Source organism: Lichenostomus cassidix, chromosome 4, assembly GCF_008360975.1.
Source record: "Lichenostomus cassidix isolate B80296 chromosome 4, HeHo_3.0, whole genome shotgun sequence".
Classification (NCBI taxonomy): domain Eukaryota; kingdom Metazoa; phylum Chordata; class Aves; order Passeriformes; family Meliphagidae; genus Lichenostomus; species Lichenostomus cassidix.
In genome coordinates, this window is record NC_139484.1 from 29353829 (window position 1) to 29375363 (window position 21535).

Below are 21535 nucleotides of genomic sequence, written 5' to 3' on the forward strand. Positions count from 1 at the left end.
CAGGGTAAAGCACTTGGACAGATGCTGTTGGATTTCCAGATTAAAAATGTTCCTGATTTAAAATCACTGATAGAATAAGAGGTGTTTAATATATATGCTTTTAACACTGAGTGGTATAAAAACATGTTATATACAAGAACTGGCTTCTTGAATGAGATTTTTTTTAAGGTTAAAGAGTAGAAATTTGACAGTTATTTCTCAGAGGCTTAGCTACATGGCACATATTAGCAAATATTTTGAGTAATACCAGACTAATAGCTTTGTCTGTGCCTGATAACATTTCCTGTCCAGATAATACAGTGGATGAAGAATTAATTTATTTCCTGAAAAACAGAGTTAATCAAATTGCAACATAACATTTAATTATGAGACAAGATAATCTTTGTTTCAAGATGGAAATTACCTCCTGTTCAGTCCATCTCTCTTCCTTCTCTCAGACTTTGAAAATCAAATGGACTGCTGACCTGTCAGCCATGTTTGTCCTGTGCAGTGAGTGAGGCTGGGTAACCTGCTCTGCACTGCTGTGAAGTCAGCACTGTCTGGTACTAGGGAACAGTTCTCCCTGCTGGGCAATAAAGAAAAGTAATAATTGGTACTGTTATACAGTGACTGGTCATAAATGCTGACCTTTGGTGGTGATCCACCAAACTTCCAGCACTTTGTCTGGTTAATGATAGACTTTGTTATTACATTTTCCAATATCTTTTACTAATTAATCCTTCACTTGAAAGCACTGAGTAGTAGTAAATTGCAGATCTTAGTGTGGTAATAAATTTGAAGATTAGGAAAGGATAGTCTCCTGCTCACTCCTTCTTGTGATAGGCTGGCAGGGATGAAGTGGGGCTGGGTGGTGGAGGATACCTGGTTTTGTTCCAGGGCTGTTAAATCCTTCATTTGTGCAGCACAGTCATGCATGGATTAAGTTCATTTGACTGTCATTTGCACTGCCCTTCCCACAGAAAGGTATCTTCTGCTGTGAAGTAAAACCATGCAGAATGCAGTGTACTCTGTCTTTCTGCTGACTCGCAGTTACCACCTCCCATCTCCCTTCCTGCACAACATGACTAGCATGTTCAAATGGAGATACTTCTGAACTTCTTGACCCCATTAAGAAGAGACTTAAAAACCTGTGTCACACTTCCTGGGACGCTAGCAAGGTGGAAAATTTGTATTTTTTCTGCAGAAGCCATAAAAATACTCCTCCACTTGTTCAGGCATTTTATATTCAGATATTAATATTTTTATTTTAGGGAGATTGTATTAATTGTTTAGTACTGAGAAAATGAGCATTACGAATACCAGACAAAATGATGAAAGTATTTTTTTGTCACCAGACCAATCTGTTAGTTGTTTCTAAATTTCCAGTGCTATCTATCACTGTTATTAATTTCCTAGCCTCTTGCTTGCTAATGAGGACTATGCAATGAATTGTTCCCACCCTTTCTGTGGTTTTGTTCATTTGAATTGAAGGTATCATAAGTGAATGCTTTATCCATCTAAACACATTATTCCCTGAGCAAGTTGTAGGTACTATCCATGTATACAGCATGATTCAGTCAGGCTGTAAAAAAAGGGTCATTACTTCATTGCAGAAAAACAGCCAAGTTAATAACTTCAAAGGGAAAATGGCATGCAGGTTTTATTATGTTTACAGTAATTTTTTAGAAAACTTTCCTTAATAATTTGGAAGCCTATTGAGAGGAAGTAAAAAAAAAAAAAAAAAAGATAGACCTCAGTAGCAAACCTACAAGGATAAAAAGGCTACCGTAAATATTTGCAGTTCACTCAATATGCTGCTTAAGTGACTCTGGAAATGTGTATGCAATAAGTTTCTGAATAAAAGTGAACATTTATAAAGTATAAATATGTTTTAGTCATTTTTGTTGTTTCTTCTGCTGGAAGAGAGTGAAACTTAGTTCAAAGGTCCTTTGTTTGGGGTTCTTTCACTTGCCTGCAATGCCATGCATTGTCTTGCTGGTTTGCCTTCTTTGTTCATATTTTGTCTGTTCTGTCCCTAGTCTTTGTTAAATACAAAAACCAAAAAAAGAAATGATAGTGTTTTGGAGAGCTGGTCACTTACAGTGCTACAATGGAAGCTGTAATTTGCTGAAAAGAATGGTACAGTGTTCAAATGGATTGGATATGGGAATACAAAGGTGTTATTTTTTATCTCTGGAATAGCCCTTTTGGATGCTATGAAAGCATCCTTCACAAACATGTTTTCTATTCACTATTTCTTTCAGCACACCAGCTCAAACCAAATGGCATTGCTTTTCAGATACTTTTCTTGCAAATTACACCCTCCAAAAATCCTTATCCAAATTTTATTCTCCTTGAATGCCTTAATGTGTTTTGAATTCATGCAAGTGTGTTTGTTTTGGTAGTACCAGATGATCTGAAAGCTGCATTTGTTCTTTAGTCTGCAGTAAAGCTTGAGTAATTGAGAACGGTTTGGGAAAATACAAATTGTACACAAAGGTGAGCATGTATTAACTTCAGTCAGTTAAAAAATTCATCTTGCCTGCTTATTAAACCAGGTCTGTTCCTCATACAGGCAAGAATTATCCTTCCAACTCCCCGCCTTTCCTGCATTTTCCCTACTGTGTTAGCTGTGAGATCAGGATGGAAATAGTAATGTCTAGTGCATAAAATAAGGTTCCTTCTAATACAGGAGTTTGAGTGTAATGGAAACTGGCTTACACCTCTTAAGTTTTTATGCTGTGGCTCATCTGCACTACTAAACAAAGTAGTGCATTCTTACCTCTCACAGCTTTCTTACTGCATCTCAGTTTAACTCTCAAAAATAAAGCATGGCTTTTATCATTAAATTATTCCACAACTATTAACATTCCCAATACTTCCTCAGTATTTATGGGTTATATTTAATATTTCAAAGTGGTTTTCGCACTTAAATTTCTGTACTAAAGGTACAAAAGTCACCCAAGAGGGTGTGCCAGTGTTTGATGCACAATGTATATTTTTAGTTTTGCCATCTCCAGTGGAGATGTTTTTCCACCAAAATACATATTTTCTTTCCCCCTTCAGATGAAAAATTATGGTATGTATACCTTATATTGTGGTTACATTGTGGAAGTTTGACAGTAATAGAAGTGCAGCCCCTTGGGTTTGAAAGCAGAAAATGTTGGGTTGCAGGTTGCTTTCCAAGAATCGGAATGGTTTCATTCAGAAATTACTTTGTTGTGTTGTATTAAGTGCTGTGCACACAGTAATGCACACAACACGTGCAAGGTAGTGGCAAAGCATTACCTGGGTGGATTCCCCAGACCTGTCTGCTCTGTAATGCCTTTTGGGCTTGTCTGCTGGGGATTCCTGGCTTGAGAGTGAGTGAGTGGTTGGGGGGCAGGGAGAGAGGAAGCTCTTCAGTGCCTCAGGTACGAGGAAATCATACTGCAGAAATGTCACTCCTTCCACCTTCTTTGAAACCCTCCCATGTAGTAAGACTTTGAGTCTCCTTCTCATGGTAATTTCTCTTCTTCAGTGTCGTCCTGGTTTCCTTTCCAGATTTACTTGAAATGGACCCTGGTGGTTTTGGGATTAAAGCTAACTGGCATGAAGAAAGCAAACAAAGGATGCTTCCATGTGAAAGATCCCATTGGGAAGTGTGCATCTGCCAGGGAGTTCAGCTGAATTCCTCTACATTCCTTGGGCAGGGAAGAGAAACCTGAACTGTAGGACTGAAGCATCTCTACTACCTATTTCAGCAAAGACCATTCAGACACTCCCTAGACAGCTTCAGGGAAGGGGAGAGGGGGAAGCTTGGGAAAGCAGTGCAGGGCAGGAATAGTGCTTATCCACGCAGGATGGAGACAGGAACCTTTCTCAGCCAGGACTTTCTGTGGAGTCTTTGCCAGCCTTCTGTGGCACAGTGCTCCAGCTCTGGACCAGCTGCTGTGACCATCATCAAATGGGTGAGACCCTTTATCAGGATGAGGTGTTTTAATTTTTTCCCTCATCCATTAAAAATAATGCACTAGTTAAAAATGAGAAGTTCCTCTTCCTCCTCCCCACTTTCACTTGCTAGTAGAAAAAGCTTCAAACCTTCCAAATATATTTAAACATCTGGATTTGAATATATGCTGGTTTAATTATAGAAAGTGTGGCTGGTAGCTAATCCACAGGGTTCCTGTATCAGCATCATAAGCTACATCTATAAAGTATTTTCTCTTTTGTAAGTGATGTGATTTGAAATAAGGGGGCTTGAGAGGGGTAAGCCTCTGTTGCATAAAAATTTGGCTGAGACTCCAGAGAAAATCCCAAAGGCCTGATCACTCTGTTAAGTAGTGCTGGGGCTCTGGCCTGTAATCAGCAGCCAAACGAGGGTATGGGGAGCCCCTTTCTTTGCAGTTGAAGCAAGGTGAGGATAGTCTTAGCTCCCCTGGAAGCTGCTCTGTGCTCCAAGCAGGAGGAAACACCAGCCATAGTTTTTTTTCTTGACAAGTAGTGAGGTAACCCCATCCCATGAAATATTTTCTTTACTGAGGAAGTGGGAAAACTTGCTTTTGGTTCATCAATAAGCTTTCATGTTGACACAATCCTGAACCTTGGTTCAGTGTCTATGGTGGCAGAAGGCTCTCACCTGCTGGGTCCTTCACATCCCCTTTGCCTTCTGAGACATACTAGGGCTGTTTGCTAATGGAAAGAAAAGGGATAGTGAACATTTTCTCTTTTTTTGCTGGTGTGACCAAAGGGGTTCTACAGCTCTGGGGTGGTCTAGAGATCTCATTCGTGTTCCACAGCGTTTAAAGTGACTGAGGAGAGAAAAATAACCTACTGTTTCAACGCGGTTTGCCAGTGGAGAGCTGCCAAGCTGTTACACACCAGCGCTCCGCTTCCCCGTTCTGTATTTGGCATCCTGAGGTTGCGGTGTTTGTCCTAGTTAAAAGGCAGATGCTCCAACAAACTTCTCCAGCATTCTTACACGCATATCCCTTCCTCCCGCCCTCTTCGCCCGTCCTGCATTTCTCAGAGAGGCGAAAGCTCCCCCCTGCAGCCGGAGCGGCTGCGGCACGAACAAAGATCCATGGCAGCGGCTCGGGGCGCGGCGGCGGCGGCGACTCGGTGAAAGGCTGCAGCCACGGCCGCTTCCCCTGCCACTCTCCGCGCCTGTCATCTTCCAGGTAAGATGAATGTTTTACCATCCATCATCCCGCCATCGCCGAGGGGGCGGGAACCTGCTTGGTTACTGAAACTTCCGAGCCTGGATCGGGGCGGCATTGTTGACCTGACAGGGCTGCTCTTTTGTGGGCTCCGTTGCCAGGATTTGGTCATTTGCATAATGCATTAGCATGAAACTGAACGCACGGGAATGCCGCTGCACCGATTCCCACTCTTTCTTAGCTGGCGGACCTTTGGGGCGAATTAATTTATAAACGTGACTTTCCGCTCTCCCTCGGAGACCTGTTTACTTTCAGGGAGGACAGACGCTCCCTCCCTGTCCTGCCGCCGTGCGAGCGCCGTGGCAGCCCGCGGGCCACCCCCGATCCCATCCCATCCCATATATGTGTATATAAGCCCGGAGCTCCTCGGGTCCCGCCGGCGGGGAAAGGTGCACGGAGCGGCTGTGGCCTCGGGAGCCCTTCGCTGCTCCTCCCGGGGCGGGAGAAGGGCTTTGCAAGCACTTTTCCGTGCACTTCTACCTGGGCAGCGCCGGCGGTAGACGGGGCGGAGCTGCGGGTGGCTCCAGGCTGCGGGCACCACGCCATCCCGAGGGCCGAGCCGCCGCACCGAGGGACGCCGGGCCGGCTCGGGGTGCCCGCCGCTGCCCCGCAATAAAGCCCGGCCGGTGCTCGGGGCGGGCGCTCCCCGCACGCCCCTCACCCTGTGGGCCGGCCCGGGTGCCCGCCCCACCCCGCCGGTAGCCTAGAAAAGCGGTGCCGGGGGCCAGCAGCTGCTCGGAGGCACCGAGGGTTTCCCCCGCCGACCATGAAGAACCCGGTGCCGCAGGCGGCGTCGCTGCTGCTGGAGAAGCTGATGCTCCTCGTCCACATCCGGGCCGTGCCCGCGGGCTCCGGCGGGAAAACGCCACCGCCTGCCCCCGGCTACTACGACACCAGCTGCTTCAAGCGAGGAGACCTGCTGGAGGTGCCCCGCACCCTCTTCATCCACTTCGGCATCTACCTGGGCGAGAACCGCGTCGCCCACATGATGCCCGACATCCTGCCCTCCATCACCAGCGACCGTCGGCAGATCCAGCAGGTGGTGACCAACAAGCGGCTCATCCTGGGCGTTATCGCCAGGACGGCCAGCGTCCGGGTGGACACGGTGGAGGACTTCGCCTACGGCGGCAGCATCCTGGTCAACCACATGGACCGGCTCTTCGAGGACCGGGTGCTGGCCAGCGAGGAGGTGGCTCGCCGGGCGGAGAAGCTGGTGGGCACCACGGCCTACAGCCTGCTCTGGAACAACTGCGAGCACTTCGTCACCTACTGCCGATACGGAGCCCCGGTCAGCTTCCAGACTGACAAGGTACGGCCCGGCCCGCGGGGCGGCGCTGCCCGTTCCCCGGCGCTCCCGCTCCCGGAGCTGCCTCAGCCGCCGCCGCGGCCCCGGGCGGGGTGCCGGTGCTGCCCGCCGGTACTGCCCGCCGGTGCTGCCCGCCGGTGCTGCCCGCCGGCACTGCCCGCCAGCCCGGCCGCCGCTGACGCCGCTCTTCCCGCAGCGGGCAGTGCCGCCGGCGCGGAGCTGCTCGGGACGGCGGCAAGCCTGGCCTCAGCTGGCTTGAAGCGGTGAGGAAGGCGAAGCTGAATTCGTAGAACAATTAATATGCTTCTAAAATGCTGTGAAGCTACAGGTTGCAGCCGGAGCCACAGGCAGTACCGGGGCTGATGCTGGGGGTGATGCGGTGCTAGCCCGGCTCTTTCCTCTTCCATTCTCTCTTCTCCGGGGAGCCTGTGTGAGAGTTGGAGCGGCAACCGCTGCTGTGTCCCGAGGAGTGGGCATCGCCAGCTCTGCAGCCAAAGCTTTCCTCTTTAAATCTCATCCTTTTTTTTTCTTTTTTTTTCCCCCCCAGTTCTGTGAGACCGTGAAGATGATTATTCGGGACCAGAGGAGCGTGCTCGCATCTGTGCTTGTGGGACTAGCGTCAATAGTCTGCCTGGGTTTGGCACCCTCCACCACGCTGGCCACCATCTTCATTCCCTTCTTTCTGTGGATGGCTGGCTAACAGCCTTCCTGGAGGCTACCATCCAGCATCTGTATATAGGATGTATACTACTGTATTTATGAAAGCACAGATTACTCACTGGCATAATGTAAAGTTTCTTAACTTTGTGCACCACTTTAAAATACAGCTTTGTCTAGAACACAGTGCACAAGGCATAGCTTACTGTGTAAGCCAAATAACAGATTTCCTGAAAATCTTGGTATATTTTAACACACTTTTAAATAATGAAAAAGTAGGGTTGCGATGCAGTTCTGCTCCTTGTCTTTAGCTAAAAATGATTCAGATAACATCCTTCATGTTCTTCAGTTCCTTAGCTGCATAACTGGGTGCCATAACTATTAATAAAAATGGATGATGGAGTTCCACAAAGTGATGGAAATGGAGGATAAACTGCTTACCTCTTCCTTTTACCTCTTCCTTTTATAGATACAGTGTATATTCAAAAATTACTGTCTCCATTCCTAAAATACTCCTTGGTGGAAGTGCAAGCAAACTGACTCTTTTTTGAGAGCAAATAAGAAAAACCAACCCTGGGCTGGATGCTGCAGGAGCACATCTGGCCAGACCAGTTGAAGATGTTTCCCTTCTGGGAAATGTTCAGAAATCAGTCATTTGTATTAATTGTGTAAACACTTGCTACCGTATTGAATAACTTTTTAATTGGGTTAGTATAAGAAAAGACAGCAATTCCTCACCATTTTCCTTGCCAGTGATAGTGGCTGATACGGTTAATATAAATGGCTACAGAGGGAGTTAGGAGCTACAGTAAGAAATTAGCTTGCTTTATGACAACTAGTACGTGGCAGGGAGGAGGAGGACAGACACCAATTTAGTTCCTACTGCACCTCAGTAGTGGAACCTATGTGGGAGCCGTAAAGTATCAGGGATCCTTGGAACGGTTTCTGTGGTGGCTGTATTGTGATTTTGGATATTGCCTTAAAACACTTTCTCAATGAAAGACAACCTGTCTTCCTATATTCATCTCTTGTGAGTAAGTACTCACTTTCAAGCCAGCAGCTGGTGCTAGAAATGTTTTATCTCCAATGCTGAGGCCTTTCAGTTTATCAAGAATGTGTAAAGTTGGATTTGAAATCAAGTTCATGTAAGCAATTGTTTAAACGTTAAAAACCTTTGCTATTATTTTTTCTTAGCAATTTTATGTATGCAGAGAAATTGTTCAGCTCCTGGAATGCCTTGTGTGCATACATGTGCTTACTTGTTCACATGCTGTGCTTGCCTTCCTTTCTAGTCAAAGGCCAGTATGATGGTGCTTTCGCCAAGGACTCAACCTCAGATTTACTTCCATGAGTGGTGTGCAGTGTCCTGCCATCAGCTCTGTTACTGAAATGGCCACTTGCCCATTCTTAGAGAGGCTCCTTTTAACTGTGCTATAAACCCCCTCCTCCTTCCCCTAGACCTTACAAATGCTTGAAGATTGGATTTTTAGAGCTGCGAGTTTACTTGGCTACTCTCTAATCATCATCTTCTGGCTGCTCCACCATAACCGACGAAGAATGTAAAGACTGGGCTGAAATTCCAGCTCATAGGAAAGAGCAGCATGACTCCTGCTGGCATCAAATAAGAGGGGATTTCAGCCCAGCTTTCACTGCATGTTCAATCAGCAGCCCAGCTCCAAGCAGCTGGATATCAATTACTGCTGGATCCTTGTAAACAACTTCTATTCTGCTTTGAAAGATTGCAATGCTCAGTGTAACTGTTTCTGGTAAACTTTTGAAATTACGGTGTTTTTTAATTAACATGAGTTACTTTTTCATAGTGTATGCATTAGTAATATTTACATAAACTCCAGTGTGGTTTTTTTACTTGCTGTGAATAAGGCATGAACTGTAGTCATTACTGTAATTATATAAATAGATTTTATTCATTTAAAAATGTCTACTGGCCTCTTGAAATTGAGTATAATGCTATAGCATTACTCCAAGATATCCCAGTAGAGTACTGAACAGGCCATTAACATGCAGTTACATGGTGTCTGATTACAGGTGGGCTTTTCTTTTACCCTTTATTTAATTGGGATTTATAAGAATTCCAGTAATTTTTACGATCCACATACACAATAAACAACAGGGTCATGACCAGTAACCAAATCACAAGTGGGACTGCTGGAAGGCAGAGAAATATTCCTGCTCTAGTTTCAGTATCAAAGGCTCCTGTGCTGCTAATGCTGTTGAGCAAAAAGCACCCAGATTCACTAAACTGGGATTTTCATAGGTGTCTTCAAAAGAAATGAAAACAGTTACTTGCAGGCTTTCATATGTATTAGTAGAGGTTTTTCCTTTAGCATTTTAAGTTTTAGACTTACCAAATGCAATGAAATGGTCTAGAATATCTTGCCATATCCTTTCATCAAAGACAAGCAATAATGTGGGCATAGGAACAGAAATCCAGCTGTATGTTTATGCATTTTTCCTACTAACTATAATTCTAGCAAAGATCTGGAAATTTTGTTAAAGTCAGGCATGAGTCAAATCAGTCATACTCTGAGGAGGAAAACAAGACTAGCAGGCTTGAATTTTCATGTTCAGCTCAGCGGGTGGTGTTTGTGCTCTGAAATATTTTGGTAAATGTCAGTGTCAAGTTTTTTTTTCTGTAATTACTTGAGTAAAAATAAGCACTTGACCTAAGCTGGAGCATTGCATTTCAGACTTGAGCTCAACTGTGATGCCATTGAAATGAAGGAACTAGTTATAATAAGAAAAACACAGAAAACTGTGGAGCAGTTCAGCTGTTGGTGAAATGTGTATGCTTAGAAGTGAAATTGTTCATCGGTAACTGTAAGTGATGATGATGGGGAGTGTAAATCTAGAGGCACAGCTCATTTTAGTGGGGGCTGTTTTGAAAAGCTGTGTGGTTAAACCAGAATACATAATGAAGGAGTATAACCATCACCCCTGTGCCACTGGAAAAGGCAAGTAGTGAAGACACCACGTTTAACGGATAGATGTTTCACTTCGTAAGCTTTCCAAGGAAAGCAGAAATAAAATGAGAAAGGGTCAAAATGTTTTTACAAAATTCCCTGTTCAAAAGAAATGGGAAAAAAGGTAAGTCACTAAATGAAGACACTAGAACAGTGTGCTTTCTGGTTTTGTTTGCATTTATTTTAGTTTGGAACATAAATGATTACTCATTTTGTGGTGAACAGTCATCTGCTGCTTGATTTCACTTCGCATCTCCTGTGCTGAAGGAAAATGATACATATAAATACCATTGAGGCTTTTAATGAAAACTAAATCATAGCAATACTTGTTAAAGTCGGAGGGGGTGGGGGAGAGGGAATTAAACTTGTGTGTGACTTGACATCATCCAGACAGGTTTTAGAATGCAAACTGCAGCAACAAGAAACATTAGAACTGTGATCTCTAGAAATTATATGGTGCTGTATTATTTATTGCATGTTCTCACATTAAATAAAGCATCACACACCACTGGATGATACAGAACTGTGTTAGACAGTCGTTAGTAAGCATCTCCTGTATGCACTGAAATTTAAAAAAGTTCTCAGGTGACTTGAAGCGTTTCCTCGTTATGCGTTGTAATAGCTTTGGACCTGATTCATCTGAGTACTTAACTGTCATGAATGAGCTTTCTGATGGGAAGTGAAGATAGAAAAGCTTAGCAGTTCTGAGGTTCTTTGCTGTAGTGCATTCCAGTCTCTTGTCAGCCTTACAAAAATCTTTCAGAGCATTGTGCTGGTAGAATAAACAATCTCCTCTGCTGTAGAAATGGAACACTAAAAGTATTCAAAGCTCTTTTTGGCATAATTTCTTTGAAAAATTATTCTGGTGCGTTTTGTGATGTAGCTTCACTTCTGAAGTCAAGAGCACATTGAAGATATAATCCTGAGTGCTCAGACACTGGTAGAAGGGGGGCAAATGGGGAGATTTTTAGGAAGCTTAAGTCAGAATTACATTGATTGCAGTACCACAGTTCTATCTGTGACAAAACTGGGGATTTGGATTTACTGTTTCTGTGTCTCACAAGGTAGAAAACTTTCGTGTAAGAGCTTTTTGAAGTTTTTCCTGTTTATGAGAGGACTTTGTTTAGCCACATGGCTTTGTTTCAGAGGTTGCCTCTTCTGTATTGTATATTTGTGAACTTCTGTGTTGTGTATTTGTGAACATGGATGACCATGAACAAATGTGCAAACTTACTCTGTGACCTTGTTTAGCTGATTAACCTGGCCAGAATTTTAAGGTAGACATCCCCAGTTGTTACCCAAAACCTTGAGCCCCTTCCTGATGGAGCAGCACTTTGAATGGAAACAGCAATACCAATTTATAAAGAGTGAACAATTGTGATGGTTAGAGCATTTCTAGGCATTTGGGAGACCTCTTCCTAGGACCTTCTCCGTCATCCTGCAAGAGTTAATGAGACTTTGGATAAGGCTATGACGTGGCTACCCTTCACCTTTTCTACTTTTAGTCTCATGGGTTAGGACAATGATTATTGAATTTTTTTAAAAATCAAGTCAGGCAACACCTGTGACTTGGAGTTAGAAGGGCAAAATCCTCTCTGTCCACTCTGTGTTGGAAAAGGCTCTATTTGCGATCTCCAAAGGAGGGTTTCACTTCTCATGCTCTGTGGGCCCCAGTGACGTTCAGAATGGGAAATGGATCCCTGGATGCAGTCAGGACCTGTTGAGACTGGGACATTTCTGACTTCGACACAACACAAATTGCAGTCATTCAGAAAACTTTAAGGTAGAAACAAGGGAGAGACTACTGGGTTTGATCAGAGCTCTGCTGCTTTGCTGCACTGCTGCTTTCATTATAACAAATGCTTCTAGTTAAAGCAGATAACCTGCTGTAACTGCCAAACTATTTGCTGCAGTGTCTCTTTTTAACTCTTTCCCATTTCTATAACCAGGGCAATAATCATCTCTCTGATTTCTGGTTACCTCCAAGACTTGGTTAATATTTGTGTAAGGTTGAAGGTTTCTTGCGGTGGACATACCCAATAAATAAAATTCATGGTTCCTCCCCAGAGGGCATCTTCTCTGCCTGTGAAACCAGAGTTTTCTTTGAGGCTAAGAAGGCATACTACATTATATAATTAAGAATACATCCAAATAAAGGGTTATGCCCTGCTGAACTTGCTAAGCCACCTTATCTTCTGTTTGTGCATAGTCTGAGATCTAACTCAGATTTGCATCCATGTTCCTTGCAGTTTTGCAGAAAGTACCTGCAAGTTTCCATTTAGTGCTGCACATAAACAGAAGGAGGGGTGGGTCTGCTACTCCTACACAGTAGGTAGAAAGTTAGTAATTAGGTCTAATCAAAACTGAAGAAATGTGGATATGAAGAAAAGGAGAAATTTCCCGAACTCCTGCTGGAAATGTTAGAGTTGGGTATTAAACAGAGTAACTTTTGCTATTTATATTTGCAGACTGGACTGTAGGTAGCTCTAAGTGAATGTTCAGGAGGAGGGAGGCATCTGGTTTCAACCACTCATCTAATGTCTAAATGAAGTGATAATGCACTGTGTAAGTAGCCTGGAGCCAAGCATGACTTGGTTGCCTCCAGAACCAGCATGGCTGTGAAAAATGGAGCAGTGCATTTAGCCCTAGCAGGAGGTGGCTGTTCGGTTCAGCACCATGTTATCCCAGCTCTGTCTCTTTTTGAGCCTGAATAGATAAGAGTTTCATGACCCTGTCCTGTATTGCAGTCATACCTGCACACCTGAAGCAAGAGATCTGAATCATGCAGATACGCTCCAAACTGTTAAAATTCCAGCCTCAGCCTCATTTTATTCATGGGTGACTTTGTACAGGTTGCAGCTCTGACTCTCATGAGTCCCTTCCAAAGTAACTCATTCTTCCTAAACTTTGGAAGAGGAGCCTGAAGGTCTCATTTAGGGATGTGAATCCTCTCAGACTGTCATGTGTATAAGGTTGCAATGCCCTCAAGTATACACCTGAAGGTATAGCCTGTGATATCTGCAGTAATGTAATCACATCCCATTCATCAGCTTTTCATCAGCCTTGGGATGTAGACAAACCTCAGCTCCTCTGAAAATCCAAATGTATAATAAACTAGGACATGGCTTTGGCAAACAGGTAAAAATAGCATTTCTTTATCCAGTGCATCAGCCATTTATCATGGATGACTGAATGGTAGACAGCTGTTTGTATTGTTTTAGTTATTACTCCCAATTTCCGGCAGCAAGTAGGTGTGGTCACACTGTATGTAAGAAAGAACCACTCCACTGCACAAGTTACTATTTCAGAATGACAATTTCATCATGCATTGACAGACAGGGTGTAGGCTAGGAATAATGTCTTTTCAAAAACTTGCCTGGAGAAAGCAGTAATTCTGCTTGGCTGATGAACTGAAATTCCAGCAAGGAACAGAGCGTTTCTATTTCTGATGTCTTTGAGCAATTCCAGTAACTAATACTGTTTAAGCATTGAGAATGGCACAGGCAGTAGAGCTGATGCATACTCATGAAACGTGTTTCAAAATTATAATGAGGTTTTTATGACTTGCAAAGAGATTTTTACTAGCAAGCTGAAAATATCCACCCAATCCAGTTATAGAAGTTACTTTTCCTCAGTAATTTTCTAGTTCGCATTTTTCATTTTGGGGAATGTTTGCATTAAAAGCTCTCTAGCAGACAGTGCTAAATCCTGCAATTAAATACAAATTTGTGCTTGCAACAATAGTCTGTTCTTATGGGAAAGACAGTGGATTTGTGACATTAATTGAGCTCAGTGTATAACTGAGCAGGAAGGGAACATGGGATACATAGGATGCATAGCAAGGTATCTATTTATACAAAAATCATTTGGCCTTAATTAAAAAAAATAGTAAGAGAAGTTCCTTTAAAAAAAGTTGCTTTTTAGGGCTGCATAGTTAAAAGTTATCCCATTAGATCTACACTTGGGTAAGTAGTACCTCAGGCTTCTTTATTATGACAGTATCACTGGGTTATGTTTCTTCCAGTTAAACAGGAGCTTTGTTACTCTCTTCATAGAGAGCAAATTAAATATGAAATATTGCCTCCAATTCCCTGACCTCTCAGAAACCTTGTACCTGAGAAAATTTAATAAGGATATTCAGAAATGAACCCCCAGTGATTATGAACTTTACACATAATTATGATTTGAAGAATCCTACAAGTCAAAAGCTCTGCAGCTTTTTTTTTCTCCTAGTTTTTAGAATTTATTCAGGCAGCTGTCTACAGGTTTTGCACTGCCACCATTGTTTCTAACCAAGTTTTTTGGTCTAGGCAATGCACCCTTCAGTTGGCTTCTGAGATCTTTTTCTGTGAACAAAGCTACTCCCATTAATATTTAGGAAAACTGGGCTCTCAATCCAGAGCTGCAGCAAGACAACCAGACACTATTAAGAACTTTACTACCTTTGAGCACCTTGAGCTTATAGATGAGGGTCAAATTTTTTACCATCAGAGGAAATAAGGAATGACCGTGGCAATATCTGAAAGTCAGTTTAGCAAAGTATCATTCTCCACCAATGAGAAACAGTGAGCGCTTGGGGACAAGGTACAGGTACTGATGGATTCTTGATACATTCTCAAAAGTTTACAATTCGCAAAATTCCAGCTTTAAAGCTCGCATGCATTTCATCATGTTTAATACCCTGTGTGAACTTGTCTTACTCCTTTTACATCAGCCTGACCTTCAAAAGGCTACATGGCAAGATAAATTATGACATATGAAAAAGCACTTTTTAAAAATTTGTTTTCCTTACATTAGATGTCCCTCCCCTTCTTGTACTACAGGTAACAATGAATAATCATTTGCATTACTTTTTTTCCACCTATAGTCTTGCAGTTCAGATATTCCTGATGTGAAAATCAGAGTTTTTGTTGTTTCCACAGATTTGTACTTGGGAAACAGCTCATTTGGCACCATCTTTCTAGTACTATGGCTGCCCTCCAAAATTTACTTCACATTACACTTCTTAGTCCAACAGTATCATCCTGTATCTTTGAGGTTGAACACATCCATCTTTCAGTTGTAACTTGGAATTTACTCATCTGTGCTAAAAGGCCTTTCATTGGGTCCTCAGTTTAGGACTAGTGTCAGGCTCTGTTCCTCTAAAAAAAGAACTAGCTGAATTTGAAAACTTCTCTATCACTTTTGTGTTTAATATTGCTACAACTTTTTTTCCCCCTATCGCCTAATTCCTCAAAAGACCCTTTCTTTATCACCTGCCAGTTCTCTCTCTGGCAAATGCTTGGCTTTTAATATATTTTAACAAGGCTTTTAAAAAAATTATTGTTAGCTTTTATGTTAGCAAGGGGATTCTCTCAATCTATTTTAACCTGGGTCCTCGGGGCTTTCTATGTAATTAGCTTGTGTTCCTTGTTTGGATAAGAGACTTTTTGAAGGGTGGCACTTGTAGTATTATTAGAGAGTGTCCAAAAAAGGGCCAGGAAGATGGTGAAGCGTCCAGAGGGGAAGGCATACGAGGAGCAGCTGAGGGCACTTAGTTTGACCTAGGGAAGAGACTAATGAGGGGAGACCTCATTGTGATCTGCAGTTTCCTTATGGGAGAAAGAGGAGGGGCAGGCACTGATCTCTTCCCTGTGGTGACCAGTGGCAGGACCCAAGGGAATGGCCTGAAGCTGTGTCATGGGAGGTTAAGGTTGGATGTCAGGAAAAGGTTCTTCACCCAGAGGATGGTTGGGCATTGGAACAGGCTCCCCAGGGAAGTGGTCACAGCACCAAACCTGACAGAGTTCAGGAAGTGTTTGGACAACACTCTCAGGCACATGGTGTGAGTCTTGGGAATAGTGCAGGGCCAGGAGTTGGAATTAATGATCCTTGTGGGTCCATTCCAACTCAGGATACTCTATGACAGCTCATGTCCTCCTGGGCTGGAGGTGCAGTGCGGCAGGCAGCATCTCCCCCGCGTCTAGTGTCGAGATGAGCACCGAAAAATCCCAAATCGATCACCACCAACTCGACATGGTGTGAAGAGAGTTGCAGCATCTCTCGGCTGCCCGGGAAAGAGTGGAGCAGAACTCCTTCAAAATGACAACTGCCGGGGCTGACCAAACGCCTTTTAAGACAACGTGCTACCACCTAGTGGCTCTCTTACAGTCAGGAAATTGCACTGTCTCCAGCAAACTGGGAAGTTAACTATGGAACTCGCGTTAAAAGAACGAGTAAGTCAGATATTTACAAAGTCGATATAACTGCTCGGTAGGTCTAGAAATACTGATTTTGAATTCCTGTTTCACTGATGTAACATCTAACCAGAAATCAGGAAGGAACAGTTAAGCTGCATAACACTGATTTTGTATATGGTTGCCCATGATGTAATTAGTGATTCTAAGTTTAGTTTTTCACCACACTTTTGGTTGTGTCACTAGGCTTTGTAGGAAAGACAATAGCTAGATACAGAAAAGCATTTAAAAACTATTCAGTTAGCTATATGTGTATAACACAAATATATAAAAATGTGTGTGTGTGTGTGTGTGTGTGTGTGTGTGTTGTGTGTGTTTTGTGTGTGTGTGTGTGTGTGTGTGTGTGTAAATGAAAGAAACACATAAAATGACAGGTAACTGCTTCAGGCTTTCTTGATTCTGTCTCCAAGCAGAGCACTATATCCCTGAAGCCTCAGGAAAAACATAAAGAAAATTACACAGAAGCACTATAAGTTGTACAACTATATGTTGGTATTGACAGTCCAGAGTTTCCTGACTTAAAAGCTAGTTAGTAGCTCACAACAGCTGGATTGCAAATTAAGAAGATGTGAACTGGATACATTGATGCCTTTTAGAATTCTCAGAATAAGCAGGAATTCAAAGCCAAGTATGAGCAACCTAAAGAAAGAGTGAACTTTTTCCACTTTTCAAATTACTCAAAAGGTATTTTAAATATTTAAATTTAGGAAAAGTAAAATGATATCTTGTTGTCTACTGTTTCACTCAATGTAGTTTATTTCCAGAATTATTTAATATTCAAAAGACAATGTGATATAAAAGTTTTTAGCCTCCCTGATATAAACTTCCACTTAATGTCTACATCAGATCAGGTATGACCAAAGACTTCACAGTCTAACACCTATTGGCTTTCAATACTCAGATATGCTCTAAGATTTTCACAGGAACTACCATAAATTCAAGCAATTTTGGCAGTATTTGCAGAGAAATAAAAAAACTGAGCAGAGACTTTGATCTTTCCAAGCCCTCCAGTGAGGACTGAGACGCCAGTGGTGTGAGGAAGGAAGTACTTTGTAGTTCTGTGAAGAAACCTCTGGTTTCAATGTTGTTGTGGCAGAAGCCATTTTCTTGCCAATCCTCTTCAATTCTTACTGCACAGAGGTGAGGAGGATATACCTCTGTTTCAGAAGGCATTTGAAACATCTGCCTAAAAAGCAGACTGGAAAGCGTTCTGTGATGGTGGAACATCAAAAGACCGCAGTGCTGTAGAACAGGATTCTCCATCTCCCTTGGCCCTTCCCTCCTTCCTGTCCTTTCCTCACTTCTCTTTCCTGACATTCAGCTCTTCTTCCATCAGCTCTTTGTGGTGTTACTTTTTCCAGCAGCTCCTGTCTGCTCCTTCCTTCTGGGGCTTAGCTGTATTGCCAGAAAACTGCCATTTTGCTCAGTGATAAATTGGTATGGCTTTGTCATGAAGGGCCCAAGTTTTTAGAGAGAGCAGAAAGCAATAGTTCTGGAGGTAATGAGGGGAAAAACAAGAAAATAGAATTTATATACTTTGTTAATGCACATTTTACATCACTCTACACTCGGCAATATTAGTCTAAAGTTGATTTAATTCAATTTACATCAGTGCAATTGTTGTCATTTATACTCATTGAAGACAGAACTTGCTCCAGGATCCATTTTTTCATCTTAATTTCTCATCTGCATGTTAAAATTATGTGGCATGTGTCTCAAAGTGGTTTACCAAAAAAAGGAATTCTGTATTACATTTTTTCTACAATTAATATCGCTCATTTCAGCAATATTAGATCTCATAATTTTATCATTAAAAAAGATTCCAACTTTTCATGGCAGAAAGCTGAATGAGAACAAACTGCACCTTTCAAGAGAAAAGACCCTTTAGGCACTAGGATGCCTTGTTAGGAGGATCCTAATAAACAAGCATTTCAGTGCTTGATAAAATGAAATCCAAAATAAAATGGACTGATTGACTGAAATGAAGTCTTTGCAGACAGCTTACTATAATTAGATTTACAATCACATTATGTCTAGGTTTTCTAGAGAGACCTTTGTCTAAACTTCAAAGGATGTCTGCTTCCTTTTAAAGTATTTCTACTACCTACATATCAAACCTGTCAGACTGCAGAGAAATACTACATACCCTCTTTTCCTGCTCCAGGCCATAGTAAAATTTACACTGACAAAAAAAAGCTAATGCTTCTATTAAAGTATATTACAACTGCAGTAATAGCCCACTCCAGGGATATATATGCTGAGGCTTGCTAGCATTCCAATAAAACAGAACTTAAATATCAAGGACTCCTGTGTTACAGCTACCTAAAATAACTTAGAAGGAAAAGCACTGTCTGGTGCAGTGCTATAAAATAAAATGTGTAAGAAAAGACCTCTTTCACATTTTCAAATCTAGCCAAAGGAATCTATGTCATAATCTTGGCAAGGCTCTGCCCTCATTCCTCAGCCAGCAGATTCTTAGGAGTTTCAACTAGACATTAGTGAGGAAACTAACTCAGTGTTAACAGGAACTGTATAAAGTGTTGGGGCAAATAGTATATTATTTGCAATTTAAAGTAGTTTTCTTACTAGAATTGGTGCCAAATGCTTTTTGGTAAATTATGCTGTAATTCTTGTAAAATAATCTTACAATAAGTTTCTGTTTATTACGTTTGAAAGTTAAACAGCTATGTGCTAAGGTGCTGATTCTATAGAGCAATAAAAAAATAAATGCTGTGATAAATACCAGAACATATTTTGGGCCTGGTTCTTTTTGCCCATCCTTTTGTAAGAGTTCATTAAAAACAAGTGAATAAAACTTTCAAGTGTGTAAAATGTCTTCTGAAGACCTGAAGTTACCTGATATAGTTCTTAATTTAATAAAAATACTGCATTCCCCTGTAAATCATGTCTTATTAGGAAAAAAAAAATCAAATATTCAGCTTAGACTTTATTATGAGTCACAGCAAAATCCAAGAAAAATACAGGTTATAAACAGTTGTTCTTAGTAAAGCCTAATTATACTGAACAGTCTGATTGTCAAAGAAAAGCAACTAGCACCTGTGGGCAAGGGTGTAGTGAGAACTCTTATACCCAATTAGCACATGGGGAACAAAGGAAGAAAAGGATCATTAATTTCTTTTAGAAAGGCAGAGGTCAGCGAGAAAACCAAATGAGTCTTTAGTTCCTATGTTCGTCTTTGATGTTTAATAAGAGATAATAAAATTGAGTACTTTTTGGTTATTTTTATACTCTCTTTTATTCATGCCATAAAATCAAAAACCTGATTGCAAATTTGTATGTTTTCCTTGAGACCTTCTGCTGGAGCAGCACAGTCATTTGTATTCCAGATATGGCTGTACATAGTAACCTATCCAGTAAGGTATCACTTATATAAAATACAGAGAAAATGCAGAGGAATTCTGGGTTTGTGTGGGGTTTTGCTTCATCGAAAAGCAATTGCCTGCATACTTTCAGTATTTGCCACCAGCCATAACAACTCAGACACATGTAATTTTCTGCCAGGGAGTGAGCAGTCTCTAAGGTAACAGGGACACACAGCTGCAGTCAAAATGTCACAAACTTTATTTGACTTAATATACCCCAAATTGATTCCTTCGTAGCTGATTTAGACTGGGGGGAGGGGGTGAATAATAAAACAAAAACCAAACAGGCACCTGACATGAAAAGGTGGTGAAATTGAATTTTGAAGGTAATAGCTTTGGTATGTTGGCCATTCAGAACTTTTAAATGGAGACATACCATCTGTACATTACATGATGAGTGTGACATGCCACTATTAATAAAAGCACAACATGCATTCTCTTTGAAAAATAAGCAAATTCAAATGGCTTAATGTCAAATATCATGATGTAGCAATTTTGTGGCAGTACAGATTTAAACTGAGATTGCTAAAAGCTCTGAAACATATTCATAATAAAGATGAACTTGCATGTCCTGGAGGTAAAATTTCGGGGAATCTATGCCATATTTGTAAGTGCAGTTGAGCACATTATGAAAAGGGAGGGGGAGAAAATTTTGGTGAAAGTATATTGGTTTTGAAAGACTTTAATTTGCTAGATGGGGGAAACGGACCACAACATTTTGATAACAACTTGAAGAGCTCACAAGCTAATCCCACACCCCATATTACCCTGGTACTTTTGATGTGTGCCTTACTATGTGAGCCCTCAGGAGCTGTGATGGAAGCTCAGGAGCAGTGCCAGAACTGCAGCGCCTGCAGCCCAACCGGCTCAGCAAGTGTCTGAAGTTGTTGTGAAGCTCATGGGGTTCAATTCTAAGAGACTGAAATATTAACTGAGCCAACAGGGACTGAAAACAGATGTATCTTCTCCCAGGCAATCAGTGACAGGACAAGAGGACAGTCTTGAGCTGCACCAAGTGAAGTTTAGGCTGGACATTAGGAAGAATTTCTTCACAGAATGAGTGATTATTTTGGAATGGACTGCCTAGGAAGGTGGTTCAGTCACTGTCTCTGCAGTGGACTGGACACTTAGTGCCATGGTCTAGTTGACATGGTGGTGTTGGATTGTAGGTCGGATTCAATGATTTCAGAGATCTTTTCCAAACCTAATTGATTCAGTGATATTTTACTTTGGTATTTACAGGTCAATATGGACCTGCACAACACTAAACGCTCCCTAGAGCACAGGTGCATGCCAGAGCACATACTAAAGGCCCAAATACGCCATTTCGGAGCGGATAAAAGCCTAAGGACACACAAAAAAATACACCAGCCAGCTCCTGAAAGCGGTACCGGCGAGCCCCAGAGCTGGCACCCATTCGGAGCGGAGGGGGAAGGGAGGGGGAAGGGAGGGGGAAGGGAGGGGGAAGGGAGGGGGAAGGGAGGGGGAAGGGAGGGGGAAGGGAGGGGGAAGGGAGGGGGAAGGGAGGGGAAAGGGAGGGGAAAGGGAGGGGGAAGGGGAATGGAGAGGGAAGGGAGCGGGAAGGGAGCGGGAAGGGAGCGGGAAGGGAGCGGAGGGCGCTGAGGCTGCGCCTCGCGACAGCCCTGAGGGCGGGAGCAGCGCGCGCCCCCCAACGGCTCCCGTGGCGGCTGCGGCGCGCGCGCGCCGGACACGTCCCCTCGCCCAACCGTCGCCCGCTTTAAAGAGCGCTCGCGTGCCGGGCACGTTTACCTGCTGCGATTGGCCGGCGCCGCCT

At 42.6% G+C, this 21535-nt stretch overlaps 2 protein-coding genes across 3 annotated transcripts in view; both read left to right on the forward strand.

Moving 5' to 3' along the window:
- Positions 1-1864, forward strand: part of LOC146438176 (uncharacterized) — a 55987-nt gene extending 54123 nt beyond the window's left edge. For both annotated transcript variants that reach the window (XM_085058560.1, XM_085058561.1), the window contains exon 20: positions 4-1864. In XM_085058560.1, coding sequence (XP_084914686.1) covers positions 4-78 — 75 coding nt within the window. In that variant the 3' untranslated portion in view covers positions 79-1864. The remainder of the gene's footprint in view (positions 1-3) is intronic.
- Positions 1865-5767: 3903 nt separating this feature from the next.
- Positions 5768-12195, forward strand: LRAT (lecithin retinol acyltransferase). The gene is made up of 2 exons (XM_085058563.1): positions 5768-6486; positions 7031-12195. Exons 1-2 carry the CDS (start codon positions 5944-5946, stop codon positions 7181-7183), a joined length of 696 nt encoding a protein of 231 aa, XP_084914689.1. The 5' UTR covers positions 5768-5943; the 3' UTR covers positions 7184-12195.
- The last annotated feature ends 9340 nt before the right edge of the window (positions 12196-21535 follow it).

Bases quoted from the DNA above. Each gene is read 5' to 3' on its own strand.
- LRAT (XM_085058563.1), top strand. From the start codon at position 5,944: ATGAAGAACCCGGTGCCGCAGGCGGCGTCGCTGCTGCTGGAGAAGCTG. The intron at 6,487-7,030 runs GTACGGCCCGGC...TTTCCCCCCCAG, and splicing joins TCAGCTTCCAGACTGACAAG to TTCTGTGAGACCGTGAAGAT.